Source organism: Jaculus jaculus, chromosome 21 (genome assembly GCF_020740685.1).
Source record: "Jaculus jaculus isolate mJacJac1 chromosome 21, mJacJac1.mat.Y.cur, whole genome shotgun sequence".
Taxonomy (NCBI): Eukaryota; Metazoa; Chordata; class Mammalia; order Rodentia; family Dipodidae; genus Jaculus; species Jaculus jaculus.
The window spans coordinates 13,803,068-13,830,913 of NC_059122.1; the positions used below are offsets into that span (position 1 = coordinate 13,803,068).

The 27,846-nt window shown below is 44.2% G+C and overlaps 1 protein-coding gene and 1 pseudogene across 1 annotated transcript; one reads left to right on the plus strand and one right to left on the minus strand.

The window, feature by feature from the left end:
- Window positions 1-1,717: 1,717 nt before the first annotated feature.
- Window positions 1,718-27,679, plus strand: LOC123456359 (zinc finger protein 25-like). The gene is made up of 5 exons (XM_045139192.1): window positions 1,718-2,035; window positions 6,514-6,640; window positions 11,950-12,042; window positions 24,545-24,651; window positions 26,339-27,679. The coding sequence occupies exons 1-5, from the start codon at window positions 2,000-2,002 to the stop codon at window positions 27,197-27,199; spliced, it is 1,224 nt and encodes a 407-aa protein (XP_044995127.1). The 5' UTR covers window positions 1,718-1,999; the 3' UTR covers window positions 27,200-27,679.
- LOC123456357 lies at window positions 17,956-19,285 on the minus strand (annotated as a pseudogene).
- Window positions 27,680-27,846: the final 167 nt, after the last annotated feature.

The following is a 27,846-nucleotide window of genomic DNA, read 5'->3' on the forward strand; positions in this document are numbered from 1 at the left end:
TTTTTCCTTTAAGATGGGGTTTTACTGTAGCCCAGGCTATCCTGGAATTCACTATGTAATCTCAGGCTGGCCTTGAACTCATGAGATCCTTCTACCTTGACCTCCTGAGGGCTGGGATTAAAGGTGTGCGCCACCATGCCCAGCAAATTTACACTTCTACTAATACACATGACATTAAAGCTAGGGGGAAACTAAGGAGGGGGAAGGAAGGGAATCAGCCAGCAAGGAACTGTGGAGACCAGGGGAGTGGGGAAGAGGAATGATGAAAACAGAGTGTCAGGACATATATGTATAAATATACCGAAACTTTTGTCCTACCAAAACTTACACTTATGGAGAGAGATGGCTTAGCAATTAAGGCGCTTGGCTGCAAAGCCAAAGTACTCAGGTTCGATTTTGCAGGATTGCACAAGGTGGTGCATGTGTCTGGTGGTCTTTGCGGTGGCTGGAGGCCCTGGTGTGCCCATTCTATCTGCCCCTTTCTCACAAATAAATAAAATTTTAAAAATTACGCTTGTAAAGCTAGGCAGATGGCATAGTGATTAAAGGTGCTTGCATCACTGGTGAAGATACTCAACAGTGATCACTGCAAGCCTTATATTTTACCAGCCAGGCCAAATGAGCCAACAGGTGCCATAGTGGCATGTCTGTCATGGTGAAAACCAGCTGCCCTCTAATTGGACTGGAGGCCCGCTGCATAGGAGGGAATACATACCTGATACTGAAAACTTGCAATGGGTAGTCATGAGCCCTAGGGGTGTAACGTCTGCTGCTGTCTGGCTAAATGTATATACTATGCTCATCAAACTACCCAGTAATCACTTCTCTAAATGTTCATGCCCATGTATTAGTGCTACTCTCATATTTGGTTGAGAACCTTCTCTTTTCAGATGGGAGTGACCCTGGGATGATTCAGAAGGCATCATGGTGCTGGGAAGAAGTGACAGGAGTGCTAGGCACTGCAGTATCTGTATCACACCTTCCAAGGCTCGGGGTCCATTGCGGAAATGGTGGCAGAAAGAATGTAAGAGCCAAAGGAAGGGAAATTTTATTTGAGAGAGAGAGGGAAAGGGAGAGAGAGACTCCTTACAATGTGCTCCCCCCAGACACAAAATGTCCTGGATATCCATGACCTCATGGTGCCTGACACTACCTACACAAGACCATCATATTAGGAAGAAAAGATCATGGCACCAAAATAAAAGACTGATTGAGAGAGGGGGGGATATGATGGACCGTGGAGTTTCAAAGGGGAAAGTGGGGGGGGGAGGGAGGGCATTACTATGGAAATTGTTAATAATCATGGAAGTTGTTAATAAAAAAAGACCGAAAAATTAAAAAAGGTGCTCGCGAAGCCAAGCTTGCTGAAGATCTGCGGAGGTGACAAAGTTGACGCACCTGAAAGGTCCCTGAGCAAACAGATACCCTCCAAGGAAATCAGGAAACGTCAGCGTAGCCTGGAAAACAGCACTGACCAATGAGGAGCTCTGTGGGGGACTAAATTGCTTGTAACCGGTTCCTTTCACCCAGCTGTCACTCAGGTTCCAAGAGGGCGGGCCCTGCGGGTCTATCCAATTGGAGGACGTGCAGAGGGCGGTGCGGTCATGCGCACCGAGAGCGAAGGGCGGGCTTTGCTGGGGCCTGTCCTGGGAGCCGCGGGTGGGGGGGGGGGTCTCTGCTGCGAGAAGTGCCTCGGGGGAAGGGCGGGCTAAGAGAGCGGGACCCTAACCCTCCCCAGTCAGGTCCCGGAGCTGAAGTCCTAGATGGTTCTCGTTCCCTTAGAAAAACCTCTCTCCGCCGAGTAGCCAATGACGTCTGAGCATGACGCGGAACTCTGGCCAATCAGAGAGCGAGGCAGGGACTCTGGCCAATCGGAGGGAGGCAGGAACTTCCTGCCCGTGCAGTTTCGGCCGACCCCGAGGCAGGCGAGCGCGCGTGGCCTGTGGAAGTTCCGTGTCCTCCGTGTCGTCCTGACGACCCGGACTCGTTTCTCCCGGTGATGCACGAGTGCGCGGAGACCCTGGAGCCAGCCATGGTGAGCGCGGCGGCGGCGGCGTCCCGGTCCCGGAGCTGGGGGGGGCGGGGCGGCGTGGGCGTCGTCGCTGTCGCTGTCTCGGGGCTGCGTCCACTCCGCTGTAGGGGTGTCCTGTCTGGGCAAAGATGAAAGCTTTTTTGAAAAATTTATTTGACAGAGACACAGAGAGAGAGAGACACACACACACACACAGAGACACCACAGAGAGAGAGAGAGACAGAGAGAGAGACAGACAGACAGACAATGGGCGCGCCAGGGCCTCCAGCTACTGCAGACGAACTCTAGACGCGTGCACCCTCTTGTGCATGTGGCTTACGTGGGTCCTGGGGAGTTGAACCTGGGTCCTTTGGCTTTGCAGGCAAACGCCTTAACCAGTAAGTCATTTCTCTGGCCCCGATGCAAGCTTTTATTGGGAAAAGCACCAGTTACAGCTGACTCACGAGAGAGTACAGCTGACCTGAATTTTCGCTCGATAGGGCTTGTTCAGTTGGGGGAAGGTGAGGAAGGAAAAATAACTGGTTTGTTAAGTTGAACAGAAAACTTCCTTTAGGAGAGATCATTACATTAACCATTTAAAATAGCTAGGGTGTGAGACCAGAACAGTGACTCTGAAAGACCCCCAGAGGGAGACCCTCACTCAAGTCTCGGAATAGCACGCACCCAAAAGACACGCGGGAGACCATACTTGCTGCAAAAGCATGAGGCTTTATTTGGGAAACCAGAGCTCTGGGGCCAACACTGTCTCAGGCAGGAGACAGAGGAATGGACCCCGAACCTTATTGGGTGTTTCTTTTTATAGGGTTTTTAGCAAGGGCGGGAAGGGGGCGGGTTCACAAGGGTATTTGCAAAGCTTGCAACTTTACTGGTACAGTTATGTCAACATATCTTATTTTTGCGTAACCAGAGTTTAAGTCCTTGGTCAAGCCTGGGAAACTATTTCCTCATTCTGGTTTTTCTCGAAACTGTATTTTCGTTTTTCTTCTTCCCGGGACATAAAAGTTCAGGTTGACCCAACCCATATCTTGGGCCACACGCAGCCTATCTTTGTTTCATTTCTTCCTGGAATATACAGTTCAGGTTGACCCCTAGATGTTTTGTAGCAACCGTTTCTTCACAAAGTTTACTTTAAAATTTTCCATCCTGCCTTGCAACTCTAATGCCCAGATCACGGAGTCCCCAAAGACCATCAAGAGAGCGGGACACGTATGCAACAGCAAAGAGCTTTATTTCGGGTTTAAGCTCAGGCTCCAGACTTTACCAACGCAGTGGGTCTGTCCAAGAGCCCTGAATGGCGCCAAGGAGAAGTGTTTACTGGGTTCAAACAAAGAAAAGGGGAATTTCTAACGTGGTTGGTTGACATTCAGCAACAGTATACATGTTACAAGCTGATTGGCTACATAGTAGCCGAGGTTTAAGCAAATTTATCTATAGTCACAAGAGCCACAGGAATGTATAAAGTCTACTTGGTCCTTTCTGATTGGCCTGTTACAGAGTTAGTTCAGCTGCTGGGCAGTTTGTTTTTCCAGTAGCTGCAAAGTGCTGTGTCAGTAACTTGGGCCGGTAGGGAAACAGAAACTTAGGCCTATTAATATCTTTAAAGCCTGTAATGGCGTTACTTTGGTTTGGGCTCTTCAGTGACCAGATAAGGGGGCAGGGACCTGGGGCATTGTTAGGCAAGGAGGCAATAATGACTGGGGGTTTCCTGAGGAATGTGTACAATCCACTTCCTTATGCCTCTGTTACCATTCTTTTGTCCTTGATGACTCCATCTTGGGAGACTGTCCAGTCCGGGTGGACACGGACACTTCTGGCCTGGGCTGCAGGCCTCTCTCTATGTCCTGGAGCCAGTGTCTGCACATTGATGCAAGGTGATAAGGACAGGGGTGGATGGTGAGGGGACTCTGGGGTGCTCAGGTGTTCTGTACAGTCTGAGTGGACACAGGCACTTCCTGCCTAGGCTTTCTCTTTGTCCTGGAGCCCAGTGTCTGCACATTGAGGCAGGATGATGATGAGGACTTGGGTGGGTAGTCAGGGGACTCCGGGGTCCTCAGGTGTCCTGTCCAGTCCAGGTGGACGCAGGGAATTTCTGGCCCTGGCTGCAGGCCTCTCTATATATATCCTGGGACCAAGTGTCTGCGCATTGATGCAGGGTGATGACGAGGTTGGGGGTGGGTGGTCAGGGGACTCCGGGGACCTCGGGTGTCCTGTCCAGTCCAGGTGGACGCGGGCACTTCCAGCCTGGGCTGCGGGCCTCTCTCTGTATGTCCTGGAGGCAAGTGTCTGCACACTGGTGCAGGGTCTGAGGTCCTCAGGTGTCCTGTCCAGTCCAGGTGCAGAGATTTCCATGCGTGCTGCGGACCTTTCTGCCCTGGGAGTGTATGGCCAGCATCCCTAGTCAGGGAAGGGGAGGTGGAAGCCCTACATATACACACTGGACACTGACCCTGGCTCCCCACTGTCTCTGCCAACTTGACTGTTCCCCAGGTCCCCAACCCTAGCTCCTTTAACCCCTCATATCTGGAGTCCAGGGAAACCCGCAGCTTAGTGATTAGCTGATCTCATGTGTGTTCCTGGGTCTTGGGTCTTCATTTTGTCTACCTTGCTTTAAGGTAGAAGAAGTGTGACAAAGAAGCCAGGTGCAGATGACATTCTGAAACACAAGTGTCTGTTGTGGAAGCCTTTCCAAGGGGGACAGGCCTATAGGGGAAGGTGGTTTTGCCGGGCTGTTGGTAGCTCACCCAAATAAAGTGATCAAGTCAGTTTGGGCCCCTGCCTGGTTTCCTGTCCCTGGAACACTGATGTAGGCACAGGCTGGGATTTCCATGGCCCAAAGACTTGTCTGCTGTAGCCCCCTGCTGACAGGGTAGGGGGTGTGTAGAGTCAAGGCTCATGGCCCTATCTCACAGTGGCAGCCCTGATTGAGTCTCTGCTTCTCCACTCTGCAGAATATACACACACACATATATATAATGTTCAGAAACCAAATTTCTGTGTTTCCAAATTTTTCATGATCGCCACATTCAGGTATATGACACCATAAGTTTCATGAGTCATGTTTTACAGTTTAGGAAGGTATTCTGTTATTGGTGCTGGGAAGGGAACTCAGGGCCTGGCATCTTCTGGTCCTGCACTGTACCACATTGCCAAGCCACCACTCCTAGGTGTGTGTTTTGATTGAGTTGTTAATTCTTTACAGGTCTATTTTTATTTTTATTTTATTTTTTTGAAGTAGGGTTTCCCTCTAGACCAGGAATTCACTCTGTAGTCTCAGGGTGGCCTTGAACTCACGGTGATCCTCCTATCTCTGCCTCCCAAGTGCTGAGATCAAAGGCGTGAGCCACTACACCTGCCTTCCTTTTACTTTATGTATTTATTTGAGAGAGAGAAAGAATGGGCACGCTAGGACCTCCAGCTGCTGCAAATGAACTACAGATCCATGCACCACTTTGTGCATCTGGCTTACGTGGGTCCTGGGGAATCAAACCTGGGACCTTTGGCTTCTCAGGCAGGTGTCTTGTCACTGAGCCATCTCCAGCCATACTCTTTTTTGTTGTTGTTTGTTTTCAAGGTAGCGTTTCACTCTGGCCCAGGCTGACCTAGGATTCACTAGGTAGTCTCAGGGTGGCCTTGAACTCACACAATCCTCTTACCTCTGCCGCCAGAGTGCTGAAATTAAAGGTGTGTGCTACCACATCTGACTTTCTTTTTATTCTTTTATTTATTTATTTATTTTCCGAGGTAGGGTCTCACCCTGGCTCAGGCTGACCTGAAATTAATCATGTAGTCTCTGGGTGGCCTCGAACTCACAGCGATCCTCCTACCTCTGCTTCCCGAGTACTAGGATTAAAGGAGTATGCCACCATGCCCGGCAATTTTCCTTTTATTCTTTTTTTTTAAAATTTCTTTTGTTCATTTTTATTTATTTATTTGAGAGCAACAGACAGAGAGAGAAAGAGGCAGATAGAGAGAGAGAAAATGGCCGCACCAGGGCCTCCAGCCGCTGCAAACGAACTCCAAACATGTGCGCCCCCTTGTACATCTGGCTAATGTGGGTCCTGGGGAATTGAGCCTTGAACCGGGGTCCTTAGGCTTCACAGGCAAGCGCTTAACCACTAAGCCATCTCTCCAGCCCCCTTTTATTCTTAATAACAAAATCCTCATACACACACACACACACACACACACATATACATATACATACACACACACACACACACACACACATATATGTATGTATACAGGTTCTGTTTCTCTCTTGTAATTCCTTATAAAACTCTTAATCATAATTTTCGTGAATCACAGCATCAACACACTGGAAAGGCATTTGTATTGATTTTTCTTTCTTCCATGATGCAATATAAGAATCTAGCTGTACCTCTTCTAAGACACTGGTAGACCACCCACACACATAGAAGAATGAGCTGCTGTTTTCTGTTCTCAAGGCTAAGGCCTGGTTGAGGAGAAATTTTGCATTATAGGGGCTGGTGTCATTTGAGGACGTTGCCGTGGACTTCACCTGGCAGGAGTGGCAGATCCTGGACGCTGCTCAGAGGACCCTCTACAGGGACGTGATGCTGGAGAACTTCAACAGCCTAGTGTTTTTGGGTAAGTTTAACCTTCTAGCCCTCAATGGCAATTCTTTTCCTTGTCATTACCAGTATAGGTGTTTTTTTTTTTCTTTTGTTTTTGTTGGGGTCTCGCTGTAGTCCAGACTGACCTGGAATTGACTATGTAGTCTCAGGGTGGCCTTGAACTCAGTGATCCTCCTACCTCTGCCTCTGCCTCCCATTGCTGGGATCAAAGGCATGTCCCACCATGCTTGGCTTATTGCTAGCTTTTAATACTGTTTTACTATTATACATATTAAATGATTGGTACTTAGTACTGGAGCACTGTGGACATACAGAGTAAAGATGGCAGCAATGTGATTGGCAGGTCTGTCAGCACAGACCTATATTACTTGCTTACATTGGGACTATTCACTTTCCCTTTGATGGCTGTTTTGAAATACTCAGTTAATTGTTATCAACCTTATATTTTCTATGGCATTTTATAAAGTAAAATGTTGGTTCTTCCTTCCATGTGCACCCTATTAAATAAAGTCCATCCTTTGTCTGTCTTCTCCCTTATCCGTTTCCACTCTCTAGTAGCCATTGGTTTATTTTGCTTCTTTAAGGTTGTGGTGGTTTGAATGTACAATGTTCCCACAGCCTCAGGTGTTATGACCAAGCTTGTTAGTTCCCAGCTAATAGAGCCTTTAGGAGGGAAGTCTTACTGCAGGAGTTATGTCACTGGGTGGGCCTTGAGTTAATTACTCTAATACACTGGGTGTTCAGAACTAGCTCTGCTGCTCTTGCTGCTGGTTCTGATGTCTGAAGACGTGAACCAGTTGTGATAACGAAACTTTGTCTTGAAACTGTAAGTGCGAAGTTAACCCTTTCTTCCCTTACACTGATTTCAGTTGGGTTTTTCATCCCAGCCATGAGAACGTAACTGCTCCAGAGGTCATTCTTAATCTTGTATGTGTGCTAAAAACACGCAAAGATTTGTCTCCTTGTGCCTCACATAGTTGCTTGCTTGTGACTTTCTTGGGCAGTTGTAGCAGAAACATCTATTCACCACAAATATGGATGTAGTTGATAGCGCAAAAGAAAGCTTCAGTTTGGTGAATAAATTAGTTTATTGGGCTTCACGTCACAGGTGACTCAACTATACCACCAAAAATCCCCACCTTACTCAATTTTTATCTTTTTTTTAAATATTTTTTTTATTTATTTGAGAGCGACAGACACAGAGAGAAAGACAGGTAGAGGGAGAGAGAGAATGGACGCGCCAGGGCCTCCAGCCTCTGCAAACGAACTCCAGACGCGTGCGCCTCCTTGTGCATCTGGCTAACGTGGGACCTGGGGAACCGAGCCTCGAACCAGGGTCCTTAGGCTTCACAGGCAAGCGCTTAACCGCTAAGCCATCTCTCCAGCCCAATTTTTATCTTTTAAATACTATATTCAGGTTGTAGGAAGGAGTCATGGTTTGTGGTGGTTTGAATGTAAATGCTATCCTATAAATTCATGTGTTTGAATACTTAAGTCCCAATCAGTGGCACTATTTGGGAATGTTGTGGAACCTTCAGCAGTAGGCAGAACCTTGCTGGGTTCAGGGGTAAATGCAAACGCTACCATAGGCTGTAGATGAGATGTTGGCACATAAGCGCCTCTCTCTTTCCAGCCAGGGTGGGGAACATAGAGCTCTTGTCTCAGTCTGGTTGGCTTCCTGCTTGCCCTCTGCCTGTGCTTGCTTTGGGGTGCCTTGTTTTGTTACATAGATGATGATCTTTGATATCTGAGTCCTTCACTGTTTCGTCATTCTCTCTGTCTTTATGTGAAGGAGATCTCATAACTCATGATTGTTTCCTAAATAAACCTAATAATTTGTAATTTGGACTCAGAATAAAAAAAAACTGTACTGGGAAATATGGATAAAGGTACTAGACCCTCTTTTATTTTATTTTGTTATTGTTTTTTAGACCCCTGTTTTGTATGATAAACAGAAATCAGCTCAATCAGGATGCACCACAGTAAACACAGCCATTAGATGACAGTAGCTTGTTTAATCTGTGGTTGGGGACAAAGTTGGATGTTTTTGTGTAACAATATTCATCTTATGGTTAGATATATCATCATTTGCCATATATTGTGACGTGTACAATAAGAGAATTGTAGGGCTGGAGAGATGGCATAGCTATTAAGGTGCTTGCCTGCGAAGCCCAGGTTCAATTCTCCAGGTCCTACATAAGCCAGATGCACATAATGGCCCATGCGTCTAGAGTTTGTTTGCAGTGGCTAGAGGCCCTGACATGCCCATAAGTAAAAACTAATCTTTAAGAAAAAACAGAATTGTACATACAAAAAAAAGCAATCATCTCAAAACTGGTCAGATCTAAGACTTAAAATGCTGAAGTATCTAGAATACACAGGAATCTTCTGGGGTCAGTGATAGACACAGAGATGATCAATATATGTTAAAAAAAAAAAAACAGGGGCTGGAGAGATGGCTTAGCGGTTAAGCGCTTGCCTGTGAAGCCTAAGGACCCCGGTTCGAGGCTCGGTTCCCCAGGTCCCACGTTAGCCAGATGCACAAGGGGGCGCACGCGTCTGGAGTTCGTTTGCAGAGGCTGGAAGCCCTGGCGCGCCCATTCTCTCTCTCTCCCTCTATCTGTCTTTCTCTCTGTGTCTGTCACTCTCAAATAAATAAAAAAAAATAAAAAAAATAAAAAAAAAAAAAAAAAAAAACAAACAAACAACCAAAACCAAACTAAAACTTTGTACAGAGAAGCAAACGAGCAATAGGATATGCTAGGAAACTTTATTCAACGAGACTCAATACCAGAATAAAGACTTTAAGCATCTGTTTAGCAGAAAAACAGATGATCTGCTTAAATCTGTACAAATAACCTGAATAGATATTTTCCAAATATGACACACACATACATGGCCCACGAGTATATGAACAGATGTTTACCAACACTGATCATGACAGAAATGCCAAATTCACAGCAAGTCATGACTGTAGAGACAAAATAAATGCTTAAAAAATATAGATGGGAGGATTGCCATGAGTATGAGGTCACCCTGAAGACTACAGTGTGAATTCCAGGTCAGCCTCAGCTCAAGTAAGACTCTACCTCAGGGGGAGGAAAAAAACATAGATGATGGGAAGATGAATTAGTAAAGTCACTATGAAATACATGATGATGGCTCTTCAGAACATAGACAAAAGGATGTCAACATAACATGTAAATATTTATGTCTGTGGCTGTAGACAGCTCTCAGCTTCTGTCAGAGAGGCTTCCCAATGGGCAGTGGTTACTACAAGTGCCCATGTTCAAAGTGCTGAGAGGATATGTGACTGTTCAGCCCCCAAACGGGCCTTGGAAGAAAATGTTGAGGAAAAAGAAGGAGTTAATGAGAAGTGGGCACACAGTAAATTGGTCTCCTTCAGGGTTCCCCTTCTTGTGGACTTCTAAGCCTTGGGGAGCATTCGAGGGAGCCCATGAAGACAGAGTAGGATTGTCTCGGGACCATCTGAGCATGAGCTGGCTGAGATTTCCTCCCAGAACCGTTCACTGAGTGGCACAGGAGAGTCTGATGTGGTCTGAGTCTGTCCCTGTATGGCTTGTGAAGCAGATGAGGTATTAAAGTTATCAGAAATATATATAAAACATTTAACCTTGATAGTGAGGAATATGCCATATTTTGCATAATAGCCTTCCAGAGTGTACCTTTTAAAATCTGTGCTAGGGATAGCCAGGGCCAAAGGTTGGTGCTATAGAGTCAGTGGGTGTCATTTGAGGCTGTCCAGTGTACTTTTGGCCTCAAGATCTATTTCATAGAAAGCCATCTTTATGATTAGAGTATAATGATGTCATATATATATGTATGTATGTATATATATATTATATATATATATATATATATGGTTATTATTTTTGGATTTGGAAATAACCACTTGCATTCCTTTTTTTTTTTTTTTTTTTTTGGTTTTTAAAGGTACGGTCTCACCAGCCCAGGCTGACCTGGAATTCACTATCTATGGAGTCTCAGGGTGGCCTCGAACTCACAGCGATCCTCCTACCTCTGCCTCTAGAGTGCTGGGAGTAAAGGTGTGCGCCACCACGCCTGGCCCACTTGCATTCTTTTTTTTTTTTTTTTAAATAATTTTATTTATTTATTTATTTGAGAGTGACAGACACAGAGAGAAAGACAGATAGAGGGAGAGAGAGAGAATGGGCGCGCCAGGGCTTCCAGCCTCTGCAAACGAACTCCAGACGCGTGCGCCCCCTTGTGCATCTGGCTAACGTGGGACCTGGGGAACCGAGCCTCGAACCGGGGTCCTTAGGCTTCACAGGCAAGCGCTTAACCGCTAAGCCATCTCTCCAGCCCCCCACTTGCATTCTTAATGGTGGTGCATCATAGAAAGGATCATTATTCCTTATATGTTTTTAACTTTTTAAGCTAGTTGGATTAATTTCAAAGAATTAGTGTTTGTGCTAACAATTTTTTTCTCTCTCTCCTTGCTCACTTCAACTATGTTTGCCTGCCTTCCTTCCTTCCTTCCTTCCTTCCTTCCGTCCTTCCGTCCTTCCTTCCTGACTCTTGACTTCACCAGCACAATGGATCCATCCAGCACTTTTATAGGGATTTGAACAAAGAAGTAGGGGGCGGTTATGTGATTGGTTGGTTTAAACGGTAACTGTACTTGTATTCTTTTGATTGAGAGGCAGAAGGGACAAGTCTTGGGCAAGTCCTGGGCATACCTGGACATGTCGAGGGGCTGACTCAGGTCCTCTGCCTAAGTGGGAATTTGAAACTTAGGCCTAGCTGGGGCAGTGCCTTACTGATGCCTGTCAAGGCGCCAGTCTGGTTTCCAGGTCTTTCAGGGTCTCACTCTAGCCCAGGGTGACTTGAACTCACAGTGATCCACCTACCTCTGCCTCGGAGAGAGTGGTGGGATTAAAGGCGTGTGCTACCACGTCTGGCTTCATTTGTTTGCTTTTTACTTTCTCTTCTTTGATGAATTGAGATCATCTCATGTAAAATTTCTGGCTGATTCTTTTTTATGACCACCTTCTTCTGGTTAAATATGTCCGAAGTATCATTTCATTGTTTTCTCTCCTTATGCCTTTTTCAGTTTACTTAAACTTTCTTAAAATATTTATGTTGATTATTTGTCATGCAGTTTGCTGCCAAATGAGGGAAATACTGCAGTCCGTGAAGAATGAGCATGTAAACTCCCTCTAAATGGCAATTTCTTCTTCACTGAGCTGAACACCATTCTGGAAATGGACCGTTGTGGTCTTTAGTCAGTGGACCTGATGTCCCACTTTGACAGTTTTGGGTATTATTTCTGACTTACAGGGTACTGCAAGAAGAAACCCGAGTTGATCTTGAAGTTGGAGCTTGGATGTGATTCACAGACCGTATCTGAGCCCTTAATCCAGAGCATCTCAGGTCAGTGAGTGCGTTCTGGGCAAGGGGTGTGTTGTGGTCTGAATGTAAAACCCCACCCATAGGCTCATGTGTGCAGATCATTGGGCCTACCAACATGGTGCTGCTTAGGAGTGCTTCGGGCATTTAAAAAGGGACTCTTGCTGGAGGAAGTGGGTCAGTGGGGGTGGGCCAGTACCCAATCCTGCTTGCTGCTTGTTCTTTGCTTCCTACCTTCCAAAGTGATGCTGCTTTCCTGTTCCTGCCCGTTACATCTTCTCTGCCATGATGCAACTTCCCCTCAAAAGTACAAGCCCAAATAAATTTTATTAAATTTTTTTTTCTGATTTATTATTATTTATTTATTTATTAGAGCGAGAGAATGGGCGTGCCTGGGCCTCTACCCACTGCAAATGAACTCCAGATGCATGCACCACTTTGTGCATATGGGTTATGTGGGACCTGGAGAATTGAACCTGGGTCCATAGGCTTCGCAGGCGAGTGCTTTAACCACTAAGCCATCTCTCTAGCCCCTCTGATTTTTTTTTAAACATTTGGCATTCATTTATTTTTTTTGAGAGATGTGGGGAGAGAGAAAAAGGCAGATAGAGAGAATGAGTGCATTAGGTCTGCTAGTCACTGCAGACAAATTCCAGATGTTTGCACCCTCTTGTGCATTTGGCTTACATGGGTCCTGGGGAATCGAATCTGGGTCCTTTGGCTTCACAGGCAAGCACCTTAACCACTAAGCCATCTCTCCAGCCCCCAAATAAGTTTTCTGTCTCTAAGTGTCTTCTGGTCACGTATCTGTTCATAACAGTGAGAAAGTACCTGATACATGAGGTTGGTGAGGAGAGGTTTCATCAGATATTGATCACATTGTGCTGTTTTGTTTTCTTTAAAGTGACTTTGATCCAATCCTGGTTGTGAAAACAGTTGGTCTTATGGTATAGACACTTATTTACTTATTGTTTTTGTAATTTCTAAAGAGACTTCTTCAAGTTTATCCCTTTCCATGTTTTTAAAAAACATTTTATTTATTTTTATTTTATTTTATTTTTATTTGACAGAGAGAAAGAGGGAGAGAGAGAAAATGGGTGCACCAGGGCCTCCAGCCACTGCAAACAAACTCCAGATGCATGTGCCACCCTGTGCATCTGGCTAACATGGGTCCTGGGGAATCGAACTTGGATCCTTTGGCTTTGCAGGCAACCGCCTTAACTGCTATGCCATACCTGCAGCCCCCTTTCCATGTTTTTGTTGTTGTATATTTTCTTAGATTTTTCCCAAAATTCAGTCTCTGTCTGAATCTTAATAGCTATTTTTGTTGCTTATGTCTTTACCTAGTTGCAGTTGTCCATCTTTTTTTTAAAATATTTATTTATTTGTTTGACAGAGAAAGAGGGAGGGAGGGAGGGAGGGAGAGAGAGAGAGAGAGAGAGAGAGAGAGAGAGAGAGGGGGAGGGAGGGAGGGAGGGAGAGAGAGGGAGAGAGAGGGAGAGAATGGGCATGCTAGGGCCTCCAGTCACTGCAAACGAACTCCAGACGCATATGCCCCTTGTGCATCTGGCTTACATGGGTCCTGGGGAATCAAACCTGGGTCCTTTGGCTTTGTAGGCAAATGCCTTAACCACTAATCCATCCCTTCAGCCCATGTTGTCCATCTTCTCACTTGTTTAATACCATGACATAGGCCTTTTTCACATATTATTTTAGTGCTTGCTCTTTGATTGCTTTATATATAGGCAGTTGTCTTTGTAAGTGGCATAATACCAATAGCGATAACACAAATAATAATAATATCTCTTCTAAAAGATATTACATTCAGACAGGGTCAAGTGAAGCAAACGTATAGTGAACATATGCTGAGATAAGAGCCACAAAGGATATTTACCAGAAATAGAGGAAGAAAATAGTCAAGTGTGGTGGTGCACACCTCTGTCATGGTAGGGTCTCTCTCCAACCCTGGCTAACCTGCAATTCACTTTGTAGTCTTAGGCTGGCCTTGAACTCACAGCGATCCTCCTACTTCTGACTCCCAAGCTCTGGGATTAAAGGCGTGTGCCGCCGCGCTGGCTGTGTTTCATTTCTGTATCTGCTTCATTTTGGTGGTGTTGCTGTGAAGGGGAGGGAGCTCACTTTCTCTTCCTGAGCGGTGCTGAGGACTTAGGCCATGAAGGTCCCTATGAGAAGATCTTGAATAAAATACAAGGAGATTCCTACTTACACCAATATAAGTTTGTAAACAAAATAAATATGCCAAAATAGACAAAAGGTTGTTACTCTTCCCATAGGTGATTGCTCTTCAATAATTGATTCAGTAGGTGTGGAATTAGAAGAAATGCAAGGCACAACATTCTAAAGTAAAAGTTTTGTAATGGTCACTGACCTGAAAGATTACTCAAGTAAATTGATGACTTGAAGAGTCAATTTAAAGTTTCCATGAGAAATTGATTATCTTAGGTGGTAAGTTGGGTGAAGAGAGATACTGAATAAAAATATGGGTGAGCTGGGTGTGGTGGTGCACGCCTTTAATTCCAGCTCTTGGGAGGCAGAGGTAGGCAGATCGCCATGAGTTCGAGGCCACCCTGAGACTATGTGGTGAATTCCAGGTCATCCTGAGCTAGGGTGAGACCCTGCCAAACCAAAACAAAACAGAAAACAGTTGAAATCTTGGAAGGAAAAAGTTGTTAAAAAAAAAGTTCAGGGCTGGCGAAATGGCTTAGTGGTTAAGGCTCTTGCCTGCAAAGCGAAAGGACCCAGATTCGATTCCCCAGGACTCACGTAATCCAGATGCACAAGGTAGCACATGCGTCTGGAGTTTGTTTGCAGTGGCTGAAGGCCCTGGTGTGCCCATTCTGTCTTATCTGCCTTTCTTCCCCTCTCTCTCTTTCAAACAAAATAAAATAAAAATTTTTTTAAAAGTTCATTGCAGGCTGTAGAGATGGCTTAGTTATTAAGATGCTTTCCAGCAAAGCCAAAAGACCCAGGTTCAGTTCCCTAGTACCCAGGTAAAGCCATATGCTTGAGAGGGGGCATGCATCTGGAGTTCGTTTGCAGTGGGTGGAGGCCCTGACATGCCCATTCTCTCTCCCTCTCAAATAAACACAAATAAAAAAAATAAATTTAAATTTCATTGGAAAATAGCACTGTTTATTCAGGATTATTTTATAATAGCCAAGATACTGTATCAACCTGTGGGTACATCACTGGATTCATGAATAAACATGAGCTATGTATAAAAATATTATATGCAGAATCGAGCCAGACAAGGTGGCAGTCACCTTTTAATTCCAGGACTCAAGAGGCAGAGGTAGGAGATCCACTTTATGTTTGAGGCCAGCCTGAAACTACAGAGTGAATTCCAGATCAGATTGGGCTAGAGTGAGCCCCTACCTCAAAAAAAAAAAAAAAAAAAAAAAAAAGCAGGCCTGGAGAGATGGCTTAGTGGTTAAGCGTTTGCCTGTGAAGCCTAAGGACCCCGGTTCGAGGCTTGCTTCCCCAGGACCCACATAAGCCAGATGCACAAGGGGGCGCACACGTCTGAAGTTCTTTTGCAGTGGCTGGAGGTCCTGGCTCACTCATTCTCTCTCTCTCTATCTGCCTCTTTCTCTGTCTGTCACTTTCCAATAAATAAATAAAAATTTTAAAAAAAGCAGTATTACTCAACACCATATTAATAAACCATGTCATGTATATGAACATGGATAGAAGTCTGCCTCATCATCTTATATTACATGTTTTTGTGTTTGTTGTTAGCATATAGGAAGGCTACTGATTTTTGTGTATTTATTTTGTATCCTGCTACATGGCTGTAGGTGTTTATCAGCTCTAACAGTTTGCTGATAGTCTATAACATCCTTTATGTACAGAATCATGTCATCTACAAATGATGATAACTTGATCTCTTCCTTTCCAATTTGTATCCCTTTTATGTGTGTCTCTTGCCTTATTGCTATGGCTAAGACTTCCAGCACTATATTAAATAAAAGTGGGGACAGTGGACACCCTTGTCTTGTTCCTGATTTTAATGGAAAAGTTTCCAGTTTTTCCCCATTTAGTAATGTGTTGGCTGTAGGTTTGTCATAAATAGCCTTTATTATATTGAGATATGTTACTTCTATTCCCAGTCTCTGTTGGACTTTTTTTTTTTAATTTTTAAAAATATTCATTTATATGAGTGTATGAGACCTGGATGTGGTGGTGCACACCTTTAATCCCAGCACTCGGGAGGCAGAGGTAGGAGGATCATCATGAATTCAAGGCCACCCTGAGACTACAATAGTGAATTCCAGGTCAGCCTGGGCTAGAATGAAACCCTACCTGGAGGGGAAAAAAAACAAAACAAAAAAAAAACTACAGGAGTGAAGCATCTTGTTCCCTCGTGTACCAAGTAGTTGATCAAGGGCAGAAGAGATTAATTCCTGTCACAAGTTGACCACTGAAACTAATTCAAATACAGACCTCTGCCTACTGGGAGGTAAGACTGCCTCTTATTTAACTCTAGGAGAGGCCAAGTTCACCTTGAAAGAGGAGGCTTAAACTTGCAGGACCTGACCTGGGCAGTGCCTGCAGGCTAGAGGACAGGGAGGTCAGGTGCTGCCCATTTGGTATCCATGGGGCAGTACCGAATGCCATACCCTCTTCCTGGCTGGCCTGGGAGGACTCTTCCTTCCCAAGGGGGCTGATTTAGAAACAAGTATACAAACCCGAAGAGGTCTTTCAAGGAGCTTCTGGAAGTTTCTTTGAGCACAAAAGGGGTTTTCTCCCTTCTCTGAAATGTCCTTATATGGTGCTTGTAAATTGCCTCCACCATCTTCCCAGCAGCTGGATGAAGCCAGTGCCAAGAACAGAGCAGGAAGGAGATGGTCCTTGGTGATCACTCTACTGTGTCCCCTGGCCAGGATTTCCTGCTGTGAGATCTTAGGCCTGCCTGTGCTGGGATGGCTATGTGTCAGGCCAAGTGACAGGGAAATGCCTCTATCTGAACATCTAGGTGAAGCAGCAAAACCAAAGTGCATGAAAAGGCAGTCATGGGTCCTCATACCCGGAAGCGCTCTGCAGCTTTCCACGGAGCTCATGCCTCTTCAGCTGATGAGCACCTTCCTCTATCACCCTGCAGGCCAGGCCTCCACGTGGCTTCCACAGAGGATGCCTTTTCTGGCAACCACAAAGCAGCACGGATTTGCCATTAGTTTATCTGTACTAATTGCTGTCCTAAATGCCTCGTTCATTACCAGTCAATGCAGAAATGCCAAGTCAAGCCCAACTCAGGAGAAAGAACACCAGCTAGAAAGTCAGGGTAGCCCAGAGAAGCACTGTGTATCAGGGATATTGGAGCACCTAACCACCTCTGGACCAGGGAAGGAAAGAAAGCTTGCTGTTCCCCACATAGCTTTAATTCCATTTTCCATTATTTAGATATGGATAAAGTTTGATCCCTCCGTACGCTAATCCCCATCAAGTATTTGGGTTCAAAGTCTCTAGAAGGGACTTTTAGGAATGAGCAGTAATGTAGGGCACATGGTGGCACTTATTGCTAGGTGACCCTGGACAGTTTTATTACTTTATCCCTGAACTTCAGTTGCCACATCTATAAGATGGAGATAAGAATAGCATCCATTTCATAATCATGATTATTTACACTGATGCAAAGAAAACCCTTGAGTATGTGCTCTGTACATGCTAAAACCTAACAGATGTTAGCTACTGTTACTTACACACCAAGCAGGGTTTGAACACCTAACACAGAAAATAGAAGTTTTAGCCACACATAGCCTAGTCCTGACACACAAGCCATCCTATCCATTAGTCCAAAACCCATCATGAGTTTCCTTATTCTTCTTGTTTAACTCAAGACAACTTCCCAATTGGCTTTCATCTACAAAATCAAACAATCCACAATTTGGGTTGCTTGGGGAGGCAAGGCCCTAGAATTTAATCATCAAACTTAACAGACTTGGAGGCATTCCTATCAATACAGAAGGGTTTGTTTGTGGTGGTGGAGAATCCAAGGCCAGCTCCACGGCTGTATTTCCAGCTCATGGCTCGGTCGTAGTCCTGCTGCAAGTTCTGCTGTAGTGTGTCTGCGGCCTTCTTGCTGAGGGCCATGTTGGGTCTCCCAGTCATGTGGTGGGGGGGGGGGCGGTTGAATGAAGGGGAAAGATGCTTAAAGCCACCCATCAGTTTGAGAAATTTCAGTTTCTGTTCATTTTCAAATCCAGCAGTATCCCACTGACCAAACTGGATTCCTGTCCACTTCCTGGGTTCTGAAGCTTCTGTCTTGCCAGACTCCTGCTCAATCTCTTCTTGCAAGGCCTTTCGCCTCACCTGGTCTATGTAGGTTTCATCCATGTTGCCTTCTTTTCCAGCACCACCTCCAAGTCTGCATCAGACACCTCCTCCTCCTCCAAGGGAACTTCTGCTACTCTGTGCTCTTTCCTCTTCTTCTTTTTCTTTGTTTTCACTGCCAGCTCCTCACCAACTGGCTGTTCTTCCTTTTTCTTGGACTTCCCCTTCTTCTTCCCTGGAGATTTCAGGCTGTCTCCTATTGAGATGTAGTCTAGAACCCCAGCTTCGACCGGCTGCTTCTTCCTTCCTCTCCTGGGGCTAGTCTCTACAGCCCTACAGTGCCTAGAGTGAACCTGGAGGGTGTCGCTCTCCTGGGGGGCCTTCTTCTTTTTCAAGCTGTGCTCTCTGGGGCTACCTTGCTTGCGTTTCTGCCCCAAGGCTACCTGCCCCTCAGCCTCCTCCTTCTCCACTGAGGCTGCGTACAGAGCATCGCCAGCCTCACACAGCCAGGGGTCCTTGGTAGAGAAGGCTATGGCATCTTGTGTCTTTTTCTCCTTCTTGTACTTTTTGAGTTTCTTGCCAGCTCCGCTCACCTCCTTGCCCTGTTTGGGGTCAGGGATAAGGACTTCCTTTTCTTTTTCTTCTCTCCACTAAGACATTCTAGCTGGTCAAGGACCTGGTTTCTAGCACTGAGTGACTCTGTCAGTCTGGCACATACCAGGGCCTTAGGTTCTGAAAACTCCTTACAAGAGGTATGGTGGTCCTCCTTTTTCTTGCCCAGAGACATCTTGGAGACCTACCCCTGACACACGTTATCAGAGGGGTATATGGGCCTTGTAGGAGAAATGTCAGAAAAATAATCGTCACTATTTAAGACAGAGTACTGAGTCTCGGGTTCTTTGACCACTGCAATCTTCTTTTTTTTCTTCTCTGGGACCCCTGGGCCCAGGTCTACTTTGTGGGTCTTGGTGATCATTCCCGGTCCACCTGCCGGCCTGTTGGACTTTTATCATGAAGGAATGTTGAATTTTTTCAAATGCTTTGTCTGTATCTAATGAGATGATCATGTGATTTTTGTCCTTCAGCCCACTTATATAATGTATTACATTTATCAATTTGTGTATGTTGAACCATCCCTGCATCTCTGGGATAAAGGCTACTTGGTCAGGGTGAATGATCTTTCTGATATATTCTTGTATTCTGTTTGCCGATATTTTGTTGAGAATTTTTGCATCTATGTTCATGAGGGAGATTGGTCTGTAATTTTCTTTTTTTGTTCTCTTTGCCTGGTTTTGGTATCAGGGTGATGCTGGCTTTGTAGGAGTTTGGTAGGATTCCTTCTTTTTCTATTTTATGGAAAAGCTTAAGAAGCAATAGTGTTAGTTCTTCCCTGAAGGTCTGGTAAAATTCAGCAGTGAATCCATCCGGGCCTGGGCTTTTTTTAGTTGGGAGATTATTGATAACTGTTCGGATCTCCATGTTTGTTATAGGTCTATTTAAGTGATTAATCTCATTTTGATTTAATTTAGGTAGGTCATATAAATCAAGGAAATCATCCATTTCTTTCAGATTTTCATACTTAGTGGAGTATATTTTTTTATAGTATGTCCCTATGATTTTTGAATTTCTCTGTTATCTGTCGTGTTGCCTTTTTCATCTCTAATTTTATTAATTTGTGTCTCTTCTTTCTTTCTTTTGGTCAGATTTGCTAAGGGTTTATCAATCTTGTTTATCCTTTCAAAGAACCAGCTCTTTGTTTCATTGATTTTTGGGATTGTTTTTATGGTTTCTAATTCATTAATTTCAGCCCTAATGTTTATTATTTCTTCCCATCTACTGATTTTAAGGGTTTGCCTTGTTCTTCTTTTTCCAAGGCTTTAAGGTGAAGCATTAGGTCGTTTACTTGTGACCTTTCTAATTTCTTTTTCTTTTTAAAATTTTTTTGTTTATTTATTTATTTGAGAGTGACAGACGGAGAAAGAGGCAGTTAGAGAGATAGAGAATGGGCGCGCCAGGGCTTCCAGCCACTGCAAATGAACTCCAGTCACGTGCGCCCCCTTGTGCATCTGGCTAACGTGGGTCCTGGGGAATTGAGCCTTGAACTGGGGTCCTTAGGCTTCACAGGCAAGCGCCTAACCGCTAAGCCATCTCTCCAGCCCATCTAATTTCTTTTTTTTTTTTTTTTTTTTGGTTTTTCGAGGCAGGGTCTCACTCTGGCTCAGGCTGACCTGGAATTCACTATGTAGTCTCAGGGTGGCCTCAAACTCACGGCGATCCTCCTACCTCTGCCTCCCGAGTGCTGGGATTAAAGGCGTGCGCCACCACGCCCGGCTTCTAATTTCTTAATATAGGCACTTAAAGCTATAAATTTACCTCTTAGGACTGCCTTCATTGTGTCCCAAAGGTTTTGTTATGTTGTGTTCTCATTATCATTTGGCTGTTAGGAACTTTTTGATTTCCTTCTTGATTTGTTCATTGTCCCATTCATCATTTAGTAGTGTATTGTTTAGTTTCCATGATTTTGTGTATGCTCTACAGCTTTTCTTGCTATTGATTTGTAGTTTGAGTCCATTGTGGTCAGATAGAATGCAAGGTATTATATCAGTTTTCCTATATTTGTTAAGATTTGCTTTGTGTCCTCATATATGGTCTATTTTAGAGACTATTCCATGTGCTGCTGAAAAGAATGTATATTCTGCAGCATTTGGATGAAAGGTCCTTTTTTATATATCTGTTAGGTCCATTTCTTCTATGACCTCATTTAACCCAGATGCCTGTCTATTGTTTCCCATGATGACCTGTCAATTGATGAGAGTGGGTTGTTGAAGTCACCCACTACCACTGTGTTTGGTGTTATCTGTGACCTTAGTTCTACTAGTGTTTGTTTGATGAATTTGGGAGCCCCCATGTTAGGTGCATATATGTTTAGGATTGTAATGTCCTCCTGTTGGAGTGTGCCTTTCATCAATATATCTTTCTTAACTAATGTTGGACTGGAGTCTACTTTGTCAGATATTAGGATAGCAACCCCTGCTTGTTTTCTAGCCCCATTTGCTAGAAACACCATTTTCTAACCTTTCACGCTAAGATAGTATCCATCCTTTGTAGAAAGGTGAGTTTCTTAGATGCAACAAATTGAAGGATCCTGCTTTTTTACCCAGTCTGTAAACCTTTGTCTTTTGGTTGGGACATTGAGGCCGTTGATATTAAGAGATATTACTAAGCTGGCCGTGGTGGTACACGCCTTTAATACCAGCACTCGGGAGGCAGAGGTAGGAGGATTGCTATGAGGTCGAGGCCACTTTGAGACTACATAGTGAGTTCCAGGTCAGCCTGGGCTAGATGGAGACCCTACCTCAAAAAATCAAAAAAAAAAAAAGGAGATATTACTGAAAGGTGTGTATTTATTTTTGCCATTTTTTGTAGCTTTTCCTGTTTTACCTTTGCTCTCTTGTGTTAATTAGTATTTGAGTATTGTTTGTTTTTTTCCAGGTTCCTTATATGTGTGCTTTTCTTTCTCTTCAGCATGGAGGATTCTTTCAAGTATTTTCTGTAGAGCTGGTTTTGTCTACAAATACTCCTTTAGCCTGTTTTTGTTGTGAAGTCTTTATTTCTCCATCTATTCGAATGGATAGCTTTGTAGGATAAAGTAACCTTGGTTGACAGTTGTTATCTTTCAGAACTTGGAATACATCACTACCAGCCCTTCTGGCTTTTAATGTTTGGGTTGAGTAATCTGCTATGATCCTGATGGGTTTGCCTCTGTAGGTAACTTGATTTTTCTCTCTAACTGCTTTCAATATTTTTTCTTTGGTTTGTGTGTTTGGTAGTTTGATTATAATATGGTGAGGAGAGGTTCTCTCCAGGTTTTGTCTGGTTGGTGTTCTAAAGGATTCCTGTATCTGCATTGGCACCTCTTTCACAATTTGGGGGAAGTTTTCTTCTATGATTTTGTTGAAGACGCCTACTATGTCTTTGGAGTGAAATTCTTCTCCTTCTACTGTACCCTGAATTCTTATGTTTGATCTTTTCATGGTGTCCTGAATATTTTGAAATTCCCATTCATGCTTTCCTGTTTATTTGTCTTCCTGTTTGTTGGACTGTATTAGATCTGCCCCCTGGTCTTCCTGTTTAGATATTCCGTCCTCTCCTTCATCCATTCTACTGGTGAGATTTTCTACAATTTTTTATTTCATTAACTGTGTTCTTCATTGCTAGTAATTCTGATTGGTTTTCTTTATTATTTCCATTTCCTTATTTATGTCTTTTATTGACCTAAAGAGGTCATTAAACTGGTGCCCTGTGTCTTCTTTGATTCCTTTGATTTCATCTTTCATTCCTTTGATTTCTTCTTTGACTTCTTTGAGCATATTTATAATCATTCTTTTGAAATCTTTCTCAGGCATTTCCTCTAACTCATTCTCACCAGAGGTCATTTCTGATGCATTAATACTTTTTGGTGGATTTATATTGTCTTGATTTTTGGTGTTTCTTGTGTTATAATATATATATTTTTCATCTTAGATTAATTTAATGCTTGGATTTTCTAGTTAGTTGCAGTATTATTAGATGTATCAATCAATCTTATGTTATGTATCTTCAGGGTAGGAGCTTAAGGTGCTAGGTGTGGCTCTCAAGACTCCCAGAGTATCATCAAAAGTGACCCTAGGTGTTGGGTTTGCCTGCTATGGAAGTAGGCTGAGTGGAACAAAATATAGGCAGATTCTAAAATTTAACTAAACAATGTACACTTTCAATGAAAAACAGCACAGGGTGTTTATGCAAGAGTAGGTATTATGACAACCAAATCCTCTAACTGTCTCTTAGGGTGTGTGGTGCCCCACACCCTTAATCCTGACAACAAGAAGGTTAAGATTTCTGGTCTGTTGAGGGTTCCAAGTCAGCTTGTGACCAAGTGAGACCCTTCCCTAATGTAACAGAAGAGGAAACAGAGCCACTATAAATCAAGAAGCAACAAATAAGCCCAAAATATAGCTTATTTAATCTGACCATCCATCAGATTTAACACATAATTTACCCTGATATGGAAGGTGCAATTAGCACTTCTGGTTCAGGCCTATCTACCAGGCTTATTTGGTGGGTTCTGACCTGATATAATCCCAATTACCTTTTTTTTTTAAAAAATTTTTTATTTATTTATTTATCTGAGAGAGACAGAGAAAGAGGCAGAGAGAGAGAGAGAGAGAGAGAGAATGGGCTCACCAGGGCCTCCAGCCACTGCAAGTGAACTCTAGATGATGCGCCCCCTTGTGCATCTGGCTTACGTGGGTCCTGGGGAATTGAACCGGGGTCCTTAGGATTCACAGGCAAGCGCTTAACTGCTAAGCCATCTCTCCAGCCCCCCAGTTACTTTTTGGGATGATTTTGGTCTTAGTTATGCTGCGCTCCTGCTTGGGTCTCTGTGGTGCACTGTGGGTTTAGGTAGGCTGGCTGGGTCATTGGATCGCTGCTCTGGCCACCGGTGCTGGGTGCTGTGATCTCCCTTCTGTGCTTGCTGGCTCTTGCACTGGTGGTGGGGGAGGGGCGGCTGTGGATGGTGGCTCTAGTTCTCTTGCTGGTCTATGTGATCCTCTATGTTGTGATGTGCTCCTCCATTGCTCACTGTGGTTCTCTATATTTCTTGAGTTTGGGAAGAGCTCTGGTGTGGGTGGAAAATCCCCTCACCTGGCTTTTCCTGCGGCTCAAGCTGAGCCTGGAGGCTGTGGCCCTGTGGACCTGGTGCTGCTGCTGCTGGTGCCGCTTCTGCCTGCCTGTGTGGACTCTGGATGCTCTGGATCTCTCCTGCTTCTCTGCTGCCATTTTATTTTATTTTATTTTATTTTTATTTTTATTTTTTTTCAACCCACCGCAGGAAATCGCACTTCCTGTTTATTTAAGCCTTTAACAGCCCTAGGCGAGGCAGGACAGGGGGGAGGAGGGAAACGGTTGGCTATAGCTCTGTCTGCTGCCATTTTAATTTCTTATACACCTCACTCTTTATTAGAAGAGTGTATTTTGCTGCGTTCTTTTTTTTTTTTTTTTTTTTTTTTTTTACTTTTTCTCCCCTAGGCTGCTTTGGCGTGGTTCCTACACTGCCATCTTAACTGGAAGTCCCATTATATTATTTTAAAAACTTACATTTTTGTTTTGTTTACATTTTATTTTAAACCTCATTTTTGTTTTTGAATTTCATAAAAATACATTAATACGAATGATACTTTTAATATTCTTTTAGGTATGTATGATGCACATTCTGTGATTAAGATGAGCCTGGACAATCAAGAGAGATGTTTGTGGCAGTTGGGATTCACCAGCAATACTTCATATGAAGACAGTGTTCAAGTAGGTAAAACCTTTTATTGTTTTTGTTTTCACTGTTTTTTTTTTTTATTTTTTAAATTTATTTGAGAGTGATAGAGAAAGAGGCAGATAGAGAATGGGCGCACCAGGGCCTCCAGCCACTGCAAATGAAGTGTGCCCCTTTGTGCATCTGGCTAACGTAGTTCCTGGGGAGTTGAGCATCGAACTGGAGTCCTTAGGCTCCACAGGCAAGCAGTTAACCACTAGGCCATCTCTCCAGCCCTGGGGTTTTCGAGGTAGGGTCTCATTCTAGCTCAGGCTGATGTAGAATTCACTCTGTAGTCTCAGGGTGGGCACAAATTCATGAAATCCTCCTACCTCTGCCTTCAGAGTGCTGGGATTAAAGGCATGTGCCAGCATGCTCAGCTCAAAACTTTTGTTTTGTTTTGTTTTTTTTTTCGAGGTAGGGAGGTAAAACCTTTAATGTAAGTCCAAATTATAATTCAAACATAAGGACTGATAACAACTCAGAAATATGTCTTTAGTAACTTAATCCATGGCAGGATGTGGCATTTACCCATAGCATAAAAGACTAAACAAAAACCATAATATTGTAATGTGATTGGGAATTCTGTCCAACCCCCTGAGTCTCCATACTGTGATTCAAAGATCATGATATTAAATTCAGTATATTTTGCCATAGATACCTGTTTTAATAAAAGCACTAAGTTGACACATAAAAGAAGTTTTGTTACTCTGTAGATCTCTAGTAGATTTATGAACATGGGACAGCCTTCATTGAGGAAGCATTTTGTCTAAGACATAGGTCATGTAAGAAAGTAAGCCACCAAAGGCCGAACGTAGTGGTGCAGGCCTTTCATCCCAGCACTTGGGAGGCAGAGGTAGGAGTATTGTCATGAGTTTGAGGTCCTCTGAGAATAGAGTGAAACCCAGGTCAACCTGGGCTTCAGTGAACCCTTACCTCAGAATACTCCCCGCCAAAAAAGCAAACCACCAAATGTAGTGGATGTGGGGATGCATTCTGTAAGAAGACTAAGCTTAGTAAATGATAAAATATACACAGAAATATGAATAGAAATTGTGAGAAATGCTTCATTAAGACAATACCTCACAATTTTTTGCTTGTTTGTTTGTTTTTCAAGGTAGGGTCTCACTCTAGCTCAGGCTGACCTGGAATTCACTTCTTCCTACCTCTGCCTCCGGAGTGCTGGGATTAAAGGCGTCCACGCCTGGCTTTTTTTTTTTTTTGGTTATAATTTTTATTTTTATTTATTTATTTGACAGAGAAAGAGGGAGGGAGGGGGAGAGAAAGAGGGAGAGAATGGGCACACCAGGGCTTGCAGTCACTGCTAACGAACTCCAGACACATGTGCCCCCTTGTGCGTCTGGCTAATGTGGGTCCTGGGGAATTGTTCCTGGGTCCTTTGGCTTTGCAGGCAAATGCCTTAACCGCTAAGCCATCTCTCCAGCCTTTAAAAAAAAACTTAAACATGGTATCAATACAGAAGAGAAACTCTTTGGAAAGTTGGGATTCAGTGAAGGGGGTGATTTGGGCAGGGTGTTGTAAGGGAACTATGATCATGATGTATTGTATAAAAAAACATTAGATAAAAAATGTAAACAAGGAAAAGGAGCTAATGCTGTGCAAAGCATGTGCTAGTCTGAAGTGTGCGCATGGGAGTTATGTAACCTGTTCTTCTGTTTCAAGGAGGAACTAATGGCTCGACAGAAAACCCACCGAGGGACAAAGTCGCATAAAAGTGAAGCCTGTGTGAACAAATCTGATCACAAGTCCCCGCGGAGGCAGAAAGGGATGTCTTACACGTGTAAGGAATGTGGGAAAGCTCTGAATAGCCATACGGCGCTCACGAAGCATTACAGAAGAACTCACAGTACCGAGAATCGCTACCAGTGCAAGGAATGCAGAAAAGCATTCTACTGGCAGTCAGACCTTGCTGCCCACCAGAAGATGCACAAGAAAGAGATGACCTACGAGTGTGACGTGTGCGGGAAAACTTTCTACCGTTCATCGCATTTCAATCTGCACCAGAGGTCCCATGCGGATAAGATGTATTATGAATGTCAAGAGTGCGGGAAAGGCTTTAAGTATAAGTCTGGCTTCACTCAACACCAGAGACGGCATAGAGGTGAAAAGCCTTACAAATGTAGACAATGTGGGAGAAGTTACTCCCGCAAAGGGAAGCTCACGGAGCACCAACGAATGCACACGGGGGAGAGGCCCTATGAATGTAAAGAGTGCGATAGAGCTTTCTACAGCAAGTCGTACTTCAGTTTCCATCAGAGAACTCACTCGGTGGGGAAGCCTTACGCGTGTGGGGTGTGTGGGAAAGCTTATTACTCCAACTCCCAGCTCGTGACGCATCAGAGAACACACACGGGCGAGAAGCCCTACGAGTGTGCAGACTGCAGCAAATCTTTCTATAGCAAGTCCCAGCTCACTGTGCACCAACGGTTCCACACGGGCGAGAAGCCCTACGAGTGTGCAGACTGCAGCCAGGCTTTCTTCTACAGGTTGCAGCTCAACGCCCATCAGGTCTCACACCACTGAAAAGCCCCATGAACGTAAAGAATGAAGAAAAACCTTTAACGTGAAGTCCCAGTTCCACCAGCATCAGATAATTCACCCAAGTGCGAATCCTCATGCATGAAAACCACAGAAAAGCTAATGTAAGTTGTGCTGTGGTGAAACAAGAAGCCATAGTGACACCATGTTGAAAGTCTTTGCCCCCGATTGCTGTGAGTTCACCTCTACCCTAGGAAGCGGACTGTTCCAGCCTCAGGTCCCAGAACTAGAGCCAACCGCCAGCCGCCAGCCGCCAAAATGCTGCCCTTGTACATCGCTTTCTTGCCGAACCTCGCTTGCACAACTCCCTTGGAAGGTTTCTTAGGATACCCCTCCCCCACTTGGGTTATGGTTTTGCAAGTTAAAAGTTGCCTACCCGAGCACCTCGGGGCCGCACTCAGAGATCCGTCCTCTAGGGTGCAGCCCTAGTCCTTGCCCATTAAAACTTGGCCTTGTATTCTGTGAGTCGGTGGTCTTACTTGTGTGACACTGGACCTCATTACAGCACCTCATCTGATAATTCACACATTGACTAAAGAAAACAGTTAAATTTAGCAGTCACTAAGTTGGTTTCAGAGAACACATATGTAAAATTTCCTGCTATAACCTTTGTCCCCTCCTTCCCATTGCCC